At 40.4% G+C, this 20882-nt stretch overlaps 1 protein-coding gene across 10 annotated transcripts in view; it reads left to right on the top strand.

Moving 5' to 3' along the window:
- LOC143887793 (uncharacterized) overlaps window positions 1-20770 on the top strand; it is a 34743-nt gene extending 13973 nt beyond the window's left edge. For 8 of the 10 annotated variants that reach the window (XM_077391976.1, XM_077391973.1, XM_077391972.1 and 5 more), the window contains 4 exons: window positions 2214-2762; window positions 2925-3125; window positions 3397-5491; window positions 20605-20770. In XM_077391976.1, the coding sequence (XP_077248091.1) occupies window positions 2225-2762; window positions 2925-3125; window positions 3397-5491; window positions 20605-20755 (2985 nt within the window). In that variant the 5' untranslated portion in view covers window positions 2214-2224 and the 3' untranslated portion in view covers window positions 20756-20770. Of the gene's footprint in view, window positions 1-2213; window positions 2763-2924; window positions 3126-3396; window positions 5492-20604 lie in introns of those variants that run through there. The other 2 variants (XM_077391978.1, XM_077391970.1) reach the window with 2 other exon arrangements.
- Window positions 20771-20882: the final 112 nt, after the last annotated feature.

Below are 20882 nucleotides of genomic sequence, written 5' to 3'. Positions count from 1 at the left end.
GGATTAATTTTCCATACAGCACCCGGGAATAATTTCCAGATTATTTTTCTCGGAAATTTTTTTTTTTGGGGGGAGGGGGGGGGGGGGGGGGGGGAGGCAAATCCAGATTCTCGGTGGGGGGGCAAATTTAGATTCCCGGCTGAAGAGGCGAGGGGGATAAATGGGTGGGGTCGTATTGCCTGTAGGAGACAGTGGAGGTGTACGGGTGGAAGGGCAAGGGGCGGGTGGAGGAGAAAGGTTGGGGTGACAGAGAGGGGAAGAAGGGTTCGAGGACAGTAGGGGAAGGGAAACAGAGAGAGGAACGAGGGTAGGGCTGGGAGAGAGAGATGATTAGGGTTAGAGGTTGACGGAGAAGATGGCGGCTAGGGTTAGTTTGGATCAAGAACCCTAAGGCTCTGATACCATGTTGAGAGGGAAAAGTGAGAAAAGAGACAAAGTGAGTTAGGGCTTCTCCCCCTCACTCATTTATTTATAATATAATAAACAGATGTACAATGACTAAAATGCCCATAGGATTATAGGCTTATTCTAACAATATGGAAGGTTTTTTTGTAAACTTTAGAATATATATACAACTTAAGTGTATACAACGAAATGAGAATATATCTTGATACCCCTAAGATCAATCTTGATACCCCTAAGATCATGTACAATACTATAAGTGTACATTTGTAATTGGCTGCTAAAATTATAGTTTTAAAACTCCCCGCGCTTGCGTCGATTCCCTCGAGTCTACTCCCCTCTACCTTGGCCGCGTTCTGCATTGCATCCGCGTTTTGCCCTATAGAGTCAATAAAAACTCCTTTGACTCTCCCGAGTTATGACCGCGTCAACCGCGTACTTGGCCGCGTCCGCGCCGAGTCGACAAGGTTTTTTCTTGGCCGCGTTTTGCGTTTTTAAACACCGGCTAAAATATTATATATATATATATATATATATATATATATATATATATATATATATATATATAATATTTTAGAGAGAGAGAGGTCATGTAGACTAATTTGATTCTTTCATTATCCCATTTTTGCGTGCAAGGCTCTAGGCCTCTTTTTTTATTAATCGTAAGTCGTCAGAGAGATGCTTTCTGATAATCAGGTGGCATTGCTAATAATACAGTAGCACATTGAAGTCAAGGTTGCAAGAAATTTGATATCTACTCCGTGTGTGAGACCTAAGATCAATTGGGAGACTTTTTACAAAGACACTCAGTCGCATTCAGTTTGGTATTCTATGTTAGGATCTGGGCATGGGTGATATTTCTCCACTCCTTGTAGGGGAGTGTTATAACGTAGTTTGATTTACATTGTGTTTTGGTGTAATTCCTTTCTTTATTTATCATATCATTTCTCTACAAACAATGAAGCTATAATTAATGCAACTATAAATCTCATGGAGAGTTTGATCTTGGCTTAGGATGAACGTTGGCGACATGCTTTACTAATGCAAGTCAGACTGGAATTGGTAGCAAATGCAATTTGTGCTTTAGTGCTCCTTCTATTCCAACTGGCATAGCAAACTAATACTGGCCAGGAAGGCTTCCGAAATGTTACATTAGTAGAATCGAGCCATCATGGATGAACCTAATGGAAACTTTGACATCTATATAAAACATATAGGTCATGGGGTTGGTCTTCAACCTCCACAAACTTCTCTTCTCTTCTTCTGTCCTCATGTCTTCTTCTTGCTTCTTTTTTCATATGAATTGGATACTTAAGGAAGAGTTCTCTTTCATCTTGTTAACTTACCAACTTCTCCAAAAGCTTAAGCTATTGGAGAAAGGCGTTATTATCTTTTATACTTTAACACTCCCCTGCACGTGTGGCCCACTTGGAAAACACGTGGCACGTGTGGTCCCACTTTGGACCAACCATTGCATGTGGATTTTCGCTATCCGGGAGGTTTGAACTCGAGACCTTTGGCTCTGATACCATGTTAACTTACCAACTTCTCCAAAAGCTTAAGCTATTGGAGAAAGGCGTTATTATCTTTTATACTTTAACACATCTTAACTACCTGTACTGTAATGAGCTTCTCAGTAATGACACAACTAATCCTTGATCGTGTCCTTAAAATTAACTGTGGTTCTAAAAATTTCATTTTTATATTCACTTAATTTCTACACTTGTCAGCTGCACCCAATTTTATTTTATTTTTTTTGAAAAAAAATCATTTGGAATTAAAACCTTATTTGTCTATTTTGCTGCCTACAGGCATAACATGTATGGCCGGAGGCATCGACGGGACTGCTCTAGACTCAATTTGTATTTCAGGATATCCCATTGAACAATTTATCACACATAAGAACAAGATAGTGAACGGAAATGAGGAATCCATGACAGATTTAGGATGTGCTTTGGATTCTGCCAATCAATGCACACAAAGAGGATTAAATAAAGATTTGGGTGCAGGTGCAAATGCAGGTCCAAGGGCAGGCATGAGATATGTGACCACCAATCCCCTCTCCGAACTGGTTTGGTCTCCACATAGTGGTTTGATTCTTAAATGTGCTGATTGCAGTTTATCTGAGAAAAAGTCCACCCATTTGTTGGATACAGACTCAAGCAATATAATAATTCCACCACAACAAAGCATTAAAGCCAGGGTCAGTGATAACAATGGCACATTGGCTGATGGAACTCTAGGCTCAATGAAACCGCCACCCATTCTGGAGAGTGAAACATCTAACAGAGTAATTTTTGTCCAATATCCTAGAAGTCCTTTAGGGATCAGTCCTCTCTGCCAGTCAAGAGATCAGGAAAGTAAGTAGGCTTTTTTTTTTTTTTAAATATATTAATCTGCACTATGCTAAGCATTTTTAATCTATCAGTTTTAGACTGGAGGCTTTATCTTTTATGATTTTTTTTCCTTAATGAGAAATCATGTTCAAAATAAATGAAATTCTGATTATATAAAATTCACAGTGACAGAAACATGTGGAGACGTCGACCAATTTCCCAAGAAAATGGAAGTATCATGTGTAGATACTAACAACTATGAGGATGATTATTCATCCAATAAAGACATGGGCATAAGTTCTCTCAGTGACACGAAAAAAAATGTGGATATTTTCCAGCTCAGAGAAGACATAGTTACAACTTTCCCTGAAAAACCTTATGTTCCAGGTACGTACATGACTACAGGTGTAGCATATATTGTGTGGAGAAAAAGAGGAAAGCAAATGATAGAGAGGGTGTGCAACTGTAAATAGAGCCAAGCTTTGAAATTTCGATTTCGAGGGCGTAACCGTTGGTTACAAAATTTCAGTTTCGGCGTAAATTTCGGTCCCGGCCGAAATCCGAAATTTCACTTGTCATGTGTATTTCTCTTAATAATTTTTCTTGCTCAAATTCTTAGAATATTTTGTGTCCACAAAAGTAATGAGTGTTCTTGCAGGTCTAGAGAATGGCAGAAGTACAAAAGTGAGGGATATTCTTGCAGGTGTAGACAATAGAGGAGGTGCTAATTCTTCGTTATTTAAACTAGAAGAAATCAGACCTGATTTGGACCCTGAATGTGGGGTTTTCACCATCCAACCACTGTTGACACGGGAAAATAATATACAACCTTTACAGACAGTGGGCATGTTTTGCAGTCAACGTTCTTCCAAAAAGGCAGTAGCGGAAGGTGTAAATTCTTGTGCTGAGGTGGGTACAATTTTGGCATCACAGACTAAAGATGAAGGTAAGGATATACCTGAGCAGAATAAGTGGATTCTTTCATTTGACAGAGAGTCATTAGTTGAATATGCTCCAAATAAATGTAAGAGCCCTCTGAATCGAAATAAAGATAAAGGAAAGGCTTTGTATGATACAGAAATTAATCAGAGCATTTTAAACGAAGTGGATGAAAGCCATGAAAGTGATGAGAGCTGTAACAGTAGGAGGTTGTATTCAACAGGAAAGAGAGCATGGAGCTTTGAGCAGCAAGGCATTGTCAAAAGTAAGAAGATAAAGAAACAACACCATAAAAGTTCTCGTTCAGCGTCTTTTGTAGGAAAAGATAGCTCTTTTTTGAATTGGATATCAAATATGGTGAAAGGATTATCAAAGTTTGATGCAGATGATACACCTCCTTTGGCACTTCCTGGGGAAGCCTATCAGAAAAGTCATGATTCTCATTCATCAGAACAAGATAAAAACCAAGGAGATCCTGATTGTAGAAGTACGGGGTTCCGAAATATTTTTCAGGCCTTGTATTGTTCAAGCTTGAAAGAACAGGACAAGAATGATGGGAATGTTGATCGTCAAACAGGAGCAAAAGGCTCAAAAGACCTCGAAATGGCTGGCAGGATGCAATGTGACCATGGGAACATTCACATAGCTAGTGATGAGGAGAGTATGAAATTAAATCTCTCTATATCAAATGAGATGTCTAAAAAACCTGAGAGCAACATTGGGGAGAATCTCAATTCATGCAATATAGCTTGTGGTTTTGAGACAGGTGGAATGAGCTCTCGCAATTCCTCTTTTGAGAAGGATTTTGGTTCTCCATCTGAGGGAAAAATGGCTGGTAGAGTTGTTTCTGTTGATCCTAACAGGCTTTCAAGTTCAGTGAACATAAAAAACAACCCACTTGAGAGCTTATGGATAACTCGGTTTTGTCCTAAAGCTTCTGCAACCATGTTAGACTTAGTGAAAGGCAACCATAATTCGACTGCAGTGTTTGAGGACAATTTAGAGGATGGTCATGAGCCTTCCATTGAAGACCAAAGAAAAGGTGTCAGTAAAAACATGCAGAATAATATGATCACTGCGACTGCCTCATATAGTTCAAAAGGAACTGTGGTAGAAAGTGATCAAAAGTTAAAATCAAAATTTAGCCCAATTCTACCTACCCAAAGATTAAAATATTCTGAGGCAATGGCTTCTATTTTTGCAAGGCGGTTGGATGCCCTCAAACATATCACACCCTCAAAAGTTGGAGATAATGGGACTCATGCAACTACAATGTGCTTCTTTTGTGGCATGAAGGGTCATACCTTAAGGGATTGCTCACATATAATTGGATCGGACATTGAGAGTATCATAAAAAATGTAAATTTATGTGACGTATCAAAAGAATCATCCTTATGCATTCGCTGTTTCCAGTTTAATCATTGGGCCGTTGCATGTCCATATGCATCCTCAAGAAGACAAACTCATCTGGATTGCAATGCTAGTTTAGGCGGCATTGAGAATTGTGGGAGAATGCAACACAATTCAGGAAATCAAACTCTTTTTATCAATCATGATGGAATAAATTTACTGCAGTCTCAAAATAAGGATGTCCAGCACCAATTTTTCACTGCATATACAATTTCTCACAAAGAAAATTCAAGAGTGGGTGGTGAATTTATGTTATGTACAAATGTCAACAAGAAGTTGAGCAGATCCATGATCCATGATGGACTGGTTTCAAAAGATTTTCAAGGAGATGAAATTCCAGCTGTACCAAGGGGGTTCTTTGAAACAATTAAGAGGCTTCGTTTGTCTCGTACTGATATCCTCAAGTAAGTGCATCTTTTCACCTATTTTCTTTAGTTTTTCTTTTACAGATAGATACTTACTAATCCCCTGAACATAAATTTTATTCAGTCATCCATGTGACAACTTGATGAAGCTTTCTAGTTGATTGTTTCCGAAATACAATGTTTTAGAAGCCAAATGCTGATGGATTGCTGTGGGCTATTCATACCATTACTAGATGACATGGGCCGGTTCTCCTTAACAACCTCTATAGTAACAATAATTTATTTAAAAAATATCAAAACTACCCAATAAACATAGGTAAACCATCAAATCATGCCCACAAAAAAAATTTACAATGGCTGCCCATAATCACATGTTCACAGATTGGCTCGACATCCTATAAAACTTGTACTAAAAAGTGGTAGCTAACTGGAAACTGAGAAATATCAGTTTCGGAAAGCAACGGAGTAGAAGGAAAATTATCTGAAATATATTCTTATGCATACTCCTGCTTGATAGAGGGAAAAAATAGTTTTGTAAAATTAATCCATTGGCTGAGCTCAACAATAATAGGAGAATCTCTGACACCTCTGAAGTATCCCACGAATTTTTTCCAGACCCCACTTGGCTGCTACCATTGTTAGAACAATGCGTACTTCCATGGATTTTAGAAGTATTGAATTTTAGAAGTAGAACAACGCGAGCCTTGTGTCATGGGGAAACAATTCAGGACACAACCGGTATTAAAATCCAAACGTACCTCGTCTCGTTGCGTCTTGAGAAGTCGTCATTTATAGCAACTTTGGTTGCCACTCCTGGTTGAGAGGGTTGGTTGGCCAAATTCTAGAGGGAGAGCTGGCCCCGTGACCTGTTGACTCCTCCCCCATTAGGCCTAGCAGGTGTGGGCCGAAACCTTGGCGGTTTGCTTATGGGTTGCAAAAGGACTTGCTTGTGCATGGCACACAGTGGGTGTTAACCGAGAGTTTAGAGAGAATTAAATGAGTTAGGGTAATCTCCCCCTGACTCATATCTTTATACTAAAACATAAAGGAATGTACAAAGTCCTAAATGCCCTTAGGCAAGTTACATATTCCAGCACTCCCCCTCAAGCTGGAATGTAGATATCATACATTCCTAGCTTGTTACATATATCATTCAATTTTGACTTATTTAAGGATTTTGTAAACATATTAGCTAATTGGTCCCCTGACCGAGTAAACACAGTACAAATCTCTCTTTTTTGGATTCTTTGACGGATAAAATGACAATCCACTTCAATATGTTTGGTGCGCTCATGGAAGACTGGATTGTTGGCAATGTATATTGCAGCTTTGTTGTCACAATAAAGCTGCGAAGGAGAAGATGAAATGAAGCCAATTTCAGAGAGAAGTGAACGTAGCCAAATAAGTTTCGTGCTTGTCTGTGTCATTGCCCTGTATTCAACCTCTGCACTGGACTTAGCTATAACATCCTGCTTCTTACTCTTCCATGAAACAAGATTGCCACCTACAAATGTACAATACCCAGTGGTAGACCGTCTATCTGCTGGGGATCCAGCCCAATCTGCATCAGAGAAGCCTTCAACTTTCATATGGCCATGTCTTTTGAACATCAATCACTTCCCCGGAGCCCCTTTCAAATACTTGAGAATCTGTATCACCGCAGCCCAGTGGAAGTACGTGGAGAGCTCATTTACTGACTGACAACTCCAACAGCATAAGAAATATCTGGCCGAGTAACCGTGAGATATATAAGTTTACCGACAAGCCTGCGATACCTGCCAGGATCCTCCAACAACTCTCCTTCTGGAACGAGTTTCAAATTAGGATCCATAGGTGCAGAAGCTGGTTTAACTCCAAGATTGCCTGTTTCATTTAGCAAGTCCAAGACATACTTTCTTTGTGATAAGAACAAGCTTCTAGAAGAACGAGCAACCTCTGTCCCCAAGAAATACCTGAGCTGACCCAAATCCTTAGTAGAGAATTCCTTTTGCAAGAAGGTTTTCAAACGCTGTATACCCTGTGAATTGCTTGCTCCCTGTGATGATTATGTCATCCACATAAACTATCAACAAAAATGCACCCAGCTGAAGAGTGATAACTGAAGACTGAGTGATCTACTGCGCATTGTTTTAGGCCAAAGCGCATGACTGCTTCACTGAATCTCCCAAACCACGCACGTAAAGATTGTTTGAGGTCATAGAGTGACTTGCGTAGGTGAGAGGAAGAGGACTAAAAATGATGTAGGTGGAAAAACTTGGGGTGGGGGCGGATTGCAGCAGTGGGGGGGTAGGCTTGCAGCAGTGGAAAAAAAACTTGGGGTAGGCTTTACCTGCAAACCTAAGAATTGGGGGCTGGAAAAAAAAATTTAGGGGCGGGGCGGATTGTAGCAGCGGAAACTATTTTCTGGGAAAGTGAATTTGTGGGAGGGGGGGGGGGGGGGAGTGTCAGAAAAAAAATTTCAGGAAAATTTTTGGGGGGTGCAAATCCCCGTTCTTGGAAAAACTTTTCTTGGCTGGGCGGAAAATATTTTCCGGGAAATTTTTGAGGGGTCCGGTTAGGAGGTGCAGGTGGCTGCAACGGGGCGAGCAGAGGGAGAACCAGGCGGGTATGCGCGGGGAAGGAGAAGAGAGTGGCGAGGGAGGGCTGATACCGTCGGGTCGATGGAAACGACTCCTTCTCGACAGGAAAAAGACAGCGTACCGTTGTGCCTCTGATTAAAGCTTGCCCGGAGTTGGGGTTAGGGTTTCGCGACGAGAGGGAAGGGGGGGTTCGGCTATGTGAGGGTGGCGGAGAAGGTGGAGGCTGAAAGAGAACCCTTGGGATAAGAAAACCCTAAGGCTTTGATACCATGTTAACCGAGAGTTTAGAGAGAATTAAATGAGTTAGGGTAATCTCCCCCTGACTCATATCTTTATACTAAAACATAAAGGAATTTACAAAGTCCTAAATGCCTTTAGGCAAGTTACATATTCCAACAGTAGGAAATCATACTACAACTCATGGGCGTGCCCTAAGGGAACATTGGGTGCGGACTGTAATCCCAGTTTCTTTGGTCGAGGTTGGGGGCCAAAGACAATGCATGTTGGGTTGGATTCCCACATGCCTTGTGCGTACGGACCGGTGCAGGGGGCTAGCTATATTGTTTGCCTCCTCCTGCACCGCGATACTTCTTGTGGGTAGGCAAATCTTTAGGTCTTCCATGAGTTCGTGCCGGGGCGACCTCGGTTGCCCTCGCGAGGTGTACACCTTGCGGATCAGTCCATGGGGCATATTCCTTCTTGGATGACTAAGCCTCAGCGCTTGGCGGATTGGTGCGTGGCATCGTCTTGCCTCGTACTCGATGGACTTTGTATTGGGCTCCAAGGCCTGATGTTTGATATACTCGTGATCCAGGCTGATAATGATAGTGGGTATCTAGAAGTGATGTCAAGATCTGAGCCAAGTAGCCTTTTGAACAGCTTAGAGACTGTGTGCACATCCGAATAATCAAGGGGTGTTGGCGTGAAGGGCCTTCAGAGCCTTGCACGATTGAAGGCTTGCCCTAGCATTCGTGCATGTTGGGGCGACGCACGGGTTATTCCGCTACTCAAACATTAGGCCCGTGACAGTTGGTATCAAAGCAAAATGTCCAAGCTATGAATTCAGAGTGTCCTTTGAGAGTTGGTATCAGATGGTATCAAGTGACAGATCAGAGCAGGTTGTGAATGCAAGAGCTTGTCAAAGAGCTATGGTACAGCTGGTGTGTGCTGGCATAGTTGCAGCAAGTTGCAGTGTTTGTGGCTATGGTTAGTGCATCTCTAGTGCTTGTTGCTATGCACAAAAGAACGGGAAATGCTTTCAGTTGTGGCAGAGTTGGAAAGAGATTGAATGTTAACTAAGTAGTTGTAGCTTGGTGTGCTAAGCCGCGGATGTCTTTGAATCTAACACTTTGAAAGTCCATTAGTCAACCGAAGAAGAGCTGAAATTGTGTGGGTATGTTCCTTTCTGAAAAGTGACGCAAAGCTTTCTCAGTGTTGTGTGTGAGACATCATTGAGCCGTGTTGGTGGCATGGGTTACTTTGTAAACTCAGTAAACAAAGTGGCAAAGTATGGCAACTTGGAAGTTTGAACTCTTCCTTATTCTACATGAGTCGCGCAACAGAGCCGCGATGGCCTGGAAAGATTTATACCATCTATGTTTGTTTAAAAGCATTGTTCAATAGATTTGCTCGAAGCTTGATACAGTGGAAGAGCAGCAACCACCATCAGCAAATGGGTTGGTGTAACGACCCGATTCCGTCAAGTCGCTACGAGCAATAGAACAACGCAAAAATCATGGAATTTTTTTATTTATTTTATATAATCAACAACCACGACAAAAATCTTATTCCAAATTAAATAAGTCTACCATAACAAGAGGTCCTTTCAATACTCATACTCCAAATGAAAAGTAAAGTTTTAATCACTAAAGTTCAAACTAAAGAAAGTCTCGACAAAATAAAAATAGAAAATGACGCAAGACGTCATAGCGCAATAATCCATGAAGCGAACTCTCCGATCACACGATCCCTTATCCCATGGTTTCTTCGTTTGCAAACGCTCCGCCATCTAATGCCTCAACCCCTGTGGTGGAGGAAACAACATTAGAGCAGGGTCCTCCAGAGACCGAGCGGAGTAAAATGAACAATATAAAAGGGCATGCAATAATAATTCAGATCCTTAGCAATCATCTAGAAGCAATAATAAATAACTGGAGAATAAAACTACGCCATCTATATCACTATAAACAGGAATGAATGACAATAATGAATGATATGTTATGTGTGCATCGAATATGTAAAATGAGACAGCACTTTCCCCAAGTACATCTGGCTTTTCCCCAGTTTACTTTTCTGTCAGTTCTTTTCTGACTTTCTCCTTTTTGCCGGTGTCCTTGCCGCACGACTACCCACTACCCCTGTCCAATGGTAGTGGCGTTATGGACTCGGATTTCGCTCTCGCATTTAATGCCGAGCCGTTTCGGGGATACTATCCCTTTGGATGGTTTGCCAACGAAAGGCTGTACACGCTTCTTGCGTTGGCCTTTGGACCTTAGGTCCCAGGATGATACCACCACACCCTTAATTTTCCCTTCACTCTCCTCCATGTAGGATATGCAATTAGGGATTTTAAGGTACGTTACCTTTGCCTTCTTTTCCTGCATCCTTTCACATAAAGGTTAGAAACAGTTTATTTTTTTATTTCATTTCAAGTAAACAAGTATAATGAGCTATACAGTTATCACAAAGAAAATAGTATACGTAAGATTACTTAGCATGAAACAAGTTATATTGAAACCATTACAACACAAGGTCTAGCTGTCACCTGCCTTGTAAAACCTCGGATGTAAATATCGAGACGGCCTCTAAGTGAGAGTGTGAGGGAAATAATCCTGAAGATAAGAATCATACCCAACCATTTACGTTTGATATAAGATTAAGAGAATAGCAAGGGGATTGTAAATTACCTGACTCGTACAAGGACATTGGATCGAAGAAATGATCTAACTTATATGAAAATTGACTTATTTGGCTTCGTACATAAGATTTGAGATCTGCCTATATATATCTAATATATAAAAGAGGCTTTCAAAAATACTTCTTTATAAGATCTGTTTAGATAAAAAGAATCATTTTTTTTAGAGCTATTACATGTATAGCCTTGATGCTATCGAAGTAGTCACAGAAATCATTTTAGGGAACTCTTTGTGCATACACTGCTAGTTTAGAAATGTGTCCCCAAAAATTTGTCTTATACTCTTATGAGCATGCACTGATAAGATAGGACCTACTCAAAATTAGTTTAAAACCCTATGTGTTTATATACAGTTATGATGGAAAATACTCAAAGCTCATAAATTTGATCTGATTTGGACAACAAAACACACACACACACACACCTATAACTCATACATTTGGTCTATTTTGGGCTTGAGAATACAAGTACATACTACCCAAAAATCTGGTCCATTGTCGACTAGAAAATACATGCTTACATATTATAAATCTGCCATGTTTTCGGGGACATAAGATACTCTCATTTTCAAATACAACCTGGTCCATTTTTTGTCTTAAAAATCTTAGACCATCAGGGTGAAAATCTGGTCCAATTTGGACCTAAATACCCATATATATATAGGACATAAATCTGGACAGATTTGGTGTTCTCGATTAAGGTACAAAAACAGTACTAAAATTTGGGCCTGTGTACTCTAAAAACCACATACTATTGGCCCAAAAATCTGGACAGATTGTGTTCCCAGGTGGGGCACACAATAAGATAAATATTTGGACTGTTTCATTCTCCCAAAATGGACACAAAACTAAAAATAAAAATAAATCATTTCGCAAGGTAGTAATGCTCATAGAATCACTGAGATAAAAAGACATGCAAAATTTCATTTTTCTCAACTTATACCCACACGACAGTTGGAGTCAAAAACCATTGTAAGGTTTCATTATTTTGTAACCTAATACACATACAACTGTTGGATTTCATATATATATATATGGATTCACAAGATTTTAGAATGTAAGAATTAAACCAACATCTATTCATCCATTGAACATTTACACGCATACATATACATGTATGTACATGTGTTTTTATGAATAAAATGATGGTTTAAGATCTCTGTATTTATGATGTTTGAGTCACGTGAAATGAAAATATTACACAATCATGAACTCTTATTTCATTCGTAAAATCTACTACAAAGAGGGTTTATCAAGGACGCTTGATATCTTCTCTATTTAAATCACATATATATTTATTTGTTTTCTCTTTTCCTTGTTTTATAATACTTAACTGTTTAGGTTTTTACTTAGAGAATGAATAAGATTAATTAGAACCAAGAAAATCACAAAACTTACTTGGATGGAGTTAGGGTTTGATAAGAGATTGAAGGTTTGATAAGAGCTTCAATCTTCTTCTTCTCTTCTTTTCTTTCTTTGTTTCTTCCTCTCTCTCTCTCTCTCTAAAAATTTTGGGCGGGAATGGGATAGGTGTACGTCACTATATATATATATATATATTTTATTCTATTTTCCTTGTTTTATGATTGGTAAATTAAGATGAGTCATAAGAGGGGTCATAAGAGGGCTATAGTAAGTTACCAAAAACCCAACACCTTGGTCTTATTTATAAGGCGTGATAGCCACTTTTTATGGGTTTTAAATTTTAAAGAAAAGGAAAACAACCAAAAGAGAGGATTACATATATTCCCTAATTTTTGTTTTGATTGCTATTTTGGATAATCTACTATTAATGATAATATTATATCCCTAAAGTTTCTCACTTTACATCATCCATAAGTTTACTTAATCTCCAAGTAATCCCACTACTTCTATTAATGTAAAGTTCCCACTATTGTTAAGAGTTTTTGGATTTTTTTATTTAAAGAAACTAAGATATCCAAAATCTAGGAATTTCCTTTTAAGATTACTTATAATTAGTAAATTTAAAAAGGCATCTTTAAATTTACTATCATCACACCATATCATTGATTGCTAATTAAAAGAAATCACATATATTTCCCTAAATAATTACTTATAATTAGTAATCCTACAAAGGCATCTTTAAATTAACTATCATCATCATATATATATATATATATATATATATATATATAATTTATTGAGGGTGGGCCCACACCATATGCACGTTTTTCCATACAAGGGAAAACGTGGGTTTCTTCCCATAACTTTTTATTTTATTTTTATTTATTTTTTTTGACTTTCCACGTTTTAAGTGATATTTTCCGTGGAAATTATTTTTACAACAAGACTTATTTTCTTCTCTAATTTAGGGAATTTAGTTATAACCTTCAATAGCCCTAGATTCTAAGATCTATGGATCAAAACAAATTAAAGGGAAAAGAGTGATTAAAACTAAGATCTAGGGTTGATCATTGATGGATCGTTGATCCCCACCCTTGAAAATAGATTCACTGATCAAATGGCCTAAATCTTAGAGTTTTGAAAGAAGAAGAATCACAGTCATTACAGTTGGCATGTTTCGATGACCCACCGATGTGTGAGATCGGAAGTGGCAGTTGGGGAGTTGTGAATGCTCCTTTGCAGTGTTGGCTAAACATCGATGTGTTTGCATTTGGCCTTAAGGGCTTGCTATGACAAAGGGTTGGCTTGCTGACAGAAGCCTTCCCCTACCAGATAAGGTGCTAAACGTGTCGGCACCAAAGCGCTCACCGAAGTGAATTTGCTTGCTCAGGGTGATGGCATAACCAGCTTGACGAACTAGCAGTATGTTCTCAGGGTGAAGAGGAAGCACCGACGAACCAAGGTCAAGGTACAACCCATGAGAAGGGTGGCGATACTGGGGGCCAGCAAGGTGAAGGTGTGTTCATGACCTCGACGAACTAGCATACATGCTCAGGGTGAAGAGATGGCCAATGACTGAAGTACTTGGATGGCAGTTCACAATCATTATGGAGCATGCCAGATGCTCACCTTCGAACGACCTTGGAAAGGACGCCAAGGCCGCTTAGATCGACAATGGGTTTGCTGTGCTGATATGGGACAGTGTGGTGAGCTCAGATGGCATGTGGGCAGACTGTGTTGGTATGGGACGACATGGTGTGATTGTGTGTTTCTTGGTGCTTTAGAATTTCTTTGTTTGTTGAAAATGAAAGGACAGTTCAATCTGAATGATGGAAGATTTTGGTGGTTAGCAGTGTGAGCCCTAGCCGCAGGTACCCAAGGACACCATTGGTGGCATAAGGGTTGATTGTTCAAAACAAGTACTATGGCGTTGAATCGAAGCAAGCAAGACTAAGCGTCACCCAGGAATGTAGGTTGCTTCCTGGAGCTTGTTCGCACTTTGCATGTGGCAAGTGCCGTGCCGAAGGTGATGGCTCCCTATTCGGTTGTAGGTTAGCCAAAACCTCCCGTGCCGAAAGTGATGGAGCGCGATTCGGTTGTAGGTTATCCAAAACCTTCCGCAACGTTTGTAGGCACCGTAAAAAACCTTCGCCTAATTTGATGGAGTTCGAGAAAACCATCGTTGTTGAAGATAACTCCAACAGAGCTATAAAGCAGTGGTTGGCAGAACTTGAGGCAGTGTTGTATGCAGCAGAAGTCAGAATGGACTGATTGTCTAAGTACTAGTGGCAGCTGTTTTCAAGATTGTGAAGTCATTGCTATTGTCGAACTGAGCCTCAAAGAGCGCTCAGTGTCGACGAGGACGTCGACGTTATCAGGTGGGGGAGTGTCACGAGGAAACAGTTTAGGACACAACCGGTATGAAAATCCAAATGTACCTCGTCTCGTTGCGTCTTGAGAAGTCGTCATTTATAGCACCTTTGGTTGCCACTCCTGGTTGAGAGGGTTGGTTGGCCAAACTCTAGAGGGAGAGTTGGCCTCGTGACCTGTTGACTCCTCCTCTGTTAGGCCTAGTAGGTGTGGGCCGGAACCTTGGTGGTTTGCTTATGGGTTGCAAAAGGACTTGCTTGTGCATGGACGCACACAGTAGGAAATCATACTACAACTCATGGGCGTGCCCTAAGGGAGCTTTAGGTGCGGACTGTGAGTTATCCACATGGATTCTTCAGTTTCTTTGGTCGAGGATGGGGGCCAAAGACGGTGCATGTTGGGTTGGGTTCCCACATGCATTGCACGTACGGACTGGTGCAAGGGGCTAGCTATACTGTTTGCCTCCTGCACCGCGGTACGTCTTGTGGGCAGGCAAATCTTTAGGTCTTCCTTGAGTTCGTGCCGGGGTGACTTCGGTTGCCCTCGTGAGGTGTACACCTTGCGGATTAGTCCATGGGGCATCTTGCTTCTTGGATGACCAAGTCCCAGCGCTTGGCGGATTGGTGCGTGGCATCATCATGCCTCGTAGTCGATAGACTTTGCATTGGGCTCCAAGGCCTGATGTTCAATATACTCATAATCCAGGCTGATCATGAGAGTGGGTATCTAGAAGTGCATGTCAAGATCTGAGCCAAGTAGCCTGTTGAACAGCTTAGAGACTATGTGCACATCCGAAGCATCAAGGGGTGTTGGCGTGAAGGGCCTTCAGAGCCTTGCACGATTGAAGGCTTGCCCTAGCATTCGTGCATGTTGGGGCGCCGCACGGGTTATTCCGCTGCTCAAACATTAGGCTCGTGACATTTGGCCCAATGGTAAGGTTGCCCCATTGTGACCTGGTGGTCACGGGTTTGAGCCATGGAAACGGCCTGTCTGCAAAGCAGGGGTAAGGCTGCTTACATCTAGCCCTCCCCAGATCCGGAGCCTTATACATTGGGCTGCCCTTATTGAACCATTGTTTGTCTCTACCTTTTTCTTATCATGGGGTCCGACAATACCTAACTGGCTGATTGGATCCGGGGTAAAAGTTTTATGGAAAGAAAATCCCAGGTCGAGCATGGCTGAAATTTTCCTTGAAAACTTTCAAGTCTGGAAAAATTTTCCATGGAAAGTTGAGTATAAACTTTCTAAGTAATTTTTACCTTAACTCCAAACAGCTCCTAATGGTAAGTCTTATTTTTTTAATAAGGGTACATTTGTTATAAACCCCATTATAGTCGTGTTATGTGGGAAGCTATTCATATTAGATGGTATTCATTGTTCCAAGTTATTCATATTCTGTCAGAACTTTAGAAGGCAGTACAACCAACTTATCACTTCTTATAACAAACTTGCCAAATAATTGGGTTTGCAGACCCGTCACATCACCTTCATCTCAACTCAACTCAACAAAGCCTTTGTCCCAAACTAGTTGGGGTTGGCTAAATGAATCCTTTAGAAAAATTTCAAGAAGAAGGTGAAAGGAATCTACCCGGCTCTAATCTTGGCTCTAGTTGGGTTCTTCTACGTGAATCATTTTCTGCCATTCTATCCTATTCAATGTCATGTTCTGTGTTATGTTCCTAGCTATCAAGTCTTTCCTCTCTGTTTCTACCCAAGTTGTTTTCGGTCTGCCCCTACCTCTTTTTACTCCATCAATTTGGCGCGAGTCGCCTCTTCTCACTGGAGCATCCAAAGGCCTACGTTGTATATCTCCAAACCTCTTAAGCGGTGCTCTCTCATCTTCTCCTCAATTGGTGCCATCTCCACCTTTTTATGAATGTCTTCATTTTTAATTCTATCTAACCTTGTGTGCATGGTTTTAAATTTCGGTTTCGGTACCAATTTTGGACCCCACCGAAATTTGGTAAAAATTAAAAAAGCTTATTTAATTCATTTCGAAATTTAGGACCGAAATTCCCTGAAATTTTGTAACATTTCTTTATTTTTAAAAAAAAAATTACATTTTCTCGAAATTTCAGATCGAAATTCTCGAAATTCTGAAATTTGGGAAAGTCTGAAATTCCGGATTTCCGCAAATTTCGGTTTCGGTCTCCACCAAAATCCAAAATTTCGAATTTCAGCCGAAATTTAAAACCATGCTTGTGTGGCCGCACATCCATCTGAGCATTCGCATATCCACTACACTCATCTTATGCACATGCTGCTTCTTGGTGGCCCAACATTCTGAGCTGTAGAACATGGCTGGCCTCGCAGCTGTCTTATAAAACTTTCCCTTCAACTTGGTAGGGATTTTACGATCACACAGAACTCCTGAGGCAGGCTTCCACTTCAACCAACCTGCTCTTATTCTATGGTTAACATCCTCTTCAATCTCTCCTTCCTTGTGTAGAATTGAACAAAGATAGCGAAAGATATCCCTCTTAGGCACCTCCTGTCCAGTCATATTTACTACATTCTCGTCCCGCCTCCTTACATTACTAAAGTTACACTCCATATACTCTGTCTTAATCCTACTCAGTCTAAAACCTTTGGATTCCAAAGTACACATCGCCTTCATCACTTGTTTTTATTTTTACTTTTCTATATGACGATTCGGTGCATCTCAAAGTTTCTGTCCACTGCTTACGATGGTTTAGTACCCCCTGCTAATTTTTTTTCATTCTTTCTGAAAATATAGTTTATTCTTTTATTGAGATGATACTTCGCATTATATAAGTGCACCTTGCTCTTCAAGGATAATATACACCACCACTCTGACCACGATGGAATCAAAATTATAAAAAATTGCATGTTGAATAACATGTAAGGGTAGATTAGGCATTACATGTATGTTGGTATTGTAGTCATTGTACACATGTTGCCCTAGTGGGGCCTATATATAAATCATTTACATGAGGAGCTCCCTACTGGAGACTCTCCATCTCTCTACTCCTCTTCTTCTTCATCTCTTTTAACCCTAACTCCATTTCTAACATGGTATCAGAGCCAAATGCTGATCCTCAGTGAAAGCAGAAGAAGAGTCTATCATCTTTATCTCCCTCTCTCACACATATCTATCTATGTTGTGTTTTCAAAAATTTCTGCCCACAAAATCCCAAAAATATCTCTTTCAATCTCTAAAACCTCTCTCATGCATCTCTATTTCTCTCTCATTACGCGAAATCCCTAAAATCTCTCAAAACCTTTTTTTTTCTCTCTGTATCCCTCAAATCTCTACCTAATCGTGTGACAACCCTTCTCTCTCTGTGTCTTTTGTGCCTTCCTCCTATCACACCCTTTTTTTTTGGGCTTTCCTCATCATAATTGCATGCCTTTCTTCAGCTTCACCATGCGATTTTCTCAGTATGCGATTACCTTCAATAATCGCATGCGATTACTTTGCATTTTCTCTTGAACATGCGATTAATAATTGCACAGGAGGAGATAACATGCGACTCTTTTTCAACATGCAATTACTTTGGATTTTCTTCTCATGCGATTACCCCACACGATTACTCTGGGTCTTCTTTGTTGTAATTGCAAATGTAGTGTGCAATTACGTTCGCGATCACAAAGTGGGTCTTGCGATTACACAACATGCAATTACTCCTACTCCTCCTTCAACTTGCGATTATTAATCACATCTCCCATCATGCGATTTATAATCACACCTCCCATCCGTTCTTGCGATAACTCCCCTCCTCTCTTTCTTTGCCGTAATCTCGCCATAACGGCGACGTAACCTCCATCTGAAAAACCCAAAAAAAGAATGCTAAAACCCCAGCAACCCTCTTTCTGTTTTCCACTATTTTTCTTCTATTTTACTGCAAACCCCCATTTACGGAAAACTCTTCTCCTCCACCTTTGCTGTTAATCCAAAACACAAAACAAAAAACACAAACAAGAAAATTCTCATTGCCCTAAGACCCCAAACCCATTTTTGGGCCTCCACTATCTATTCCTCCCTTTCTTTCTATTTTGAATATATCCTCGCTTTTGTAAACCCCAAATCCCTATTCTTTCCTTTCTTTCTCTTTTGAATTTCATTTGAGGTAGAAATTTCTTCCCAAATCCCTTTTGGCATCCCAAAACCTCTCCATTCCAAGATCCCCAATCTCAACTCCAAACCCCTTATTTTCTCTCTTCTATATTATTTTGCCTTTATGGTCTTTGTCTTGTTCTCCAAGGTGCACACCAAGTGTTTGATGAAATCTCTAAGAGGGATTTAGTGCCTTAGAAGTCTTATTTTCCTTGCAAGTTGAAGGTGGCCTTCAACTTGAGGGGGAGTGTTGTCATGTAGTTCTTGGGTTGTCTTTTTTCTTGTTGGTATTGTCCTCTTTGTTGTCTTTTCATGAGGGAGTAATGTCTTGTTTTCTTGTCTTGTTGTCTCTAGGCTCATGTAGTCTCGCCCGAGGGGGAGTGTTGTTGTGATCCCTTTATGTTCTGGTTGGGTGTTCTTCCTATTTAGTCTTGTTGTCTTCTTTTCTTGATATTTGTTCGCCCTTCTATGGTTATTTTGTCTCCTCTTACATTTTCATTTCTTCACATTGTCCGTTCTTCACATTGTTCGTTGTTTCTTCTTCGCATCCTTCATATTGTTCCTTGCGTAGTTTTACGCATTCATCTTATTGTCTGGCTATATGCCTTATCTACCTCGGACGACGTGCTTTCCCCATCATTGGTTGGTTTTCTCCAGGCGACAGTTTCCCCATTGACCTTGTCTCCAGACGATGGTTTCCCCATCGTTGGTTGGTTAGTTATCTTTAGGCGACGATGTTCATGTCGTCGACCTTGTCTCCAAACGATGGTGTCCCCATCGTTGGTTGGTTCTTCCTCTTCTTCTTATCTTCAGAAGACGATGTTCATGTCGTTGACCTTATCTCGAGACGATGGTTTCCCCATCATTAGTTGGATCTCTTCAGACGACAGTTTCCCCGTCGACCTTGTCTCCTATGGTTTTCCCATCGTTAGTTATCTTCTTCTATCGGCGTTGGTGTTCCCGCTCGTGGTGCTTCGTTGTTGCTCATGTTGGTGTGCCCTTTTTGCTCGATGGGTCGTTGCTATTTTCTTGGAGGTGCCTTTGTTCAATCCTTCGTGGTATTTAGATTTATTCGTCGGGCTCTCATTCAGGGGGATGCCTTGTTCTTCTGATCGCTTTCGTCATAGTGCTGCTTCAGGGAAGCTGTTCTGTTTTTGGGGTTGCTAATCTCCACGATTGTACTCTTATGGTGGCCGTTGTCCTTTATTATTACGCTTTTCATTATGTATCCACCACACTAGCTTGAGGAGTGTCATACCAAGCTGCATGTGTGTATGAGCTTATTGTACTTTTTGTTATCTTTAGTTGTTTATTGCAGTTTTCTTTGTCCAAGATGGAGTTGTATAGTATATACACTCCAACATGAGGGGAATGTTGAATAACATGTAAGGGTAGATTAGGCATTACATGTATGTTAGAGGGTATTGTAGTCATTGTACACTTGTTGCCCTAGTTGGGCTTATATATACATCATTTACATGAAGAGCTCTCTAGTGGAGACTCTCCATCTCTCTACTCCTCTTCCTCTTCATCTCTTCTAACCCTAACTCCATTTCTAACATTGGATAATATTGAACAAAGAAATAAATTAAGTTAGGTTCCCAAGCTGTTAAAGGCACCTTTATTTATTAGATTAATTTGCTCAAATATTACTGAATTAACACAGCTTGAATTGTGTTCACAAGAACTTGAGGTTTATTCCTCAGATATAGATGTTCTCGTCAATTGGAATGCTATTTAGAGCTTGGGTTCTCAAGCATTTCAGTATTAGTTCTTATTTCATTAAGGATGCTATTTTTTCACTGTAGCTTAATCCTATTTAATTTTTCTTTATATGGATCCCGCAGATGGATGAGATCCCCAACTTCCGACTTTCGTGTTGAAGGTTTTTTCGTACGGCTGCGGCTTGGGAATTGGGAAGATGGATTAGGGGGTACAGGTTACCATGTGGCTTGTATTAGTGGTAAAACTTGCAACATCGGAACCTTCTCTATATAAGAGTATTTTGCTCAATTAAACTAGATTTACAATGGGCTATAACTCAATAGTTGAATCTTTGGGGTTGGCATTTAAGCTGCAAAATTGTAGATAGTTTCACTCTGCAATATATTCGAAGTGGGTGCAA

Source organism: Tasmannia lanceolata, unplaced genomic scaffold (genome assembly GCF_043159265.1).
Source record: "Tasmannia lanceolata isolate RefF3 unplaced genomic scaffold, GAP_Taslan_0.1 ptg000012l, whole genome shotgun sequence".
Classification (NCBI taxonomy): Eukaryota; Viridiplantae; Streptophyta; class Magnoliopsida; order Canellales; family Winteraceae; genus Tasmannia; species Tasmannia lanceolata.
Note: the sequence above shows the minus strand (reverse complement) of the source record. Positions and strands in the feature narration are given on the sequence as shown.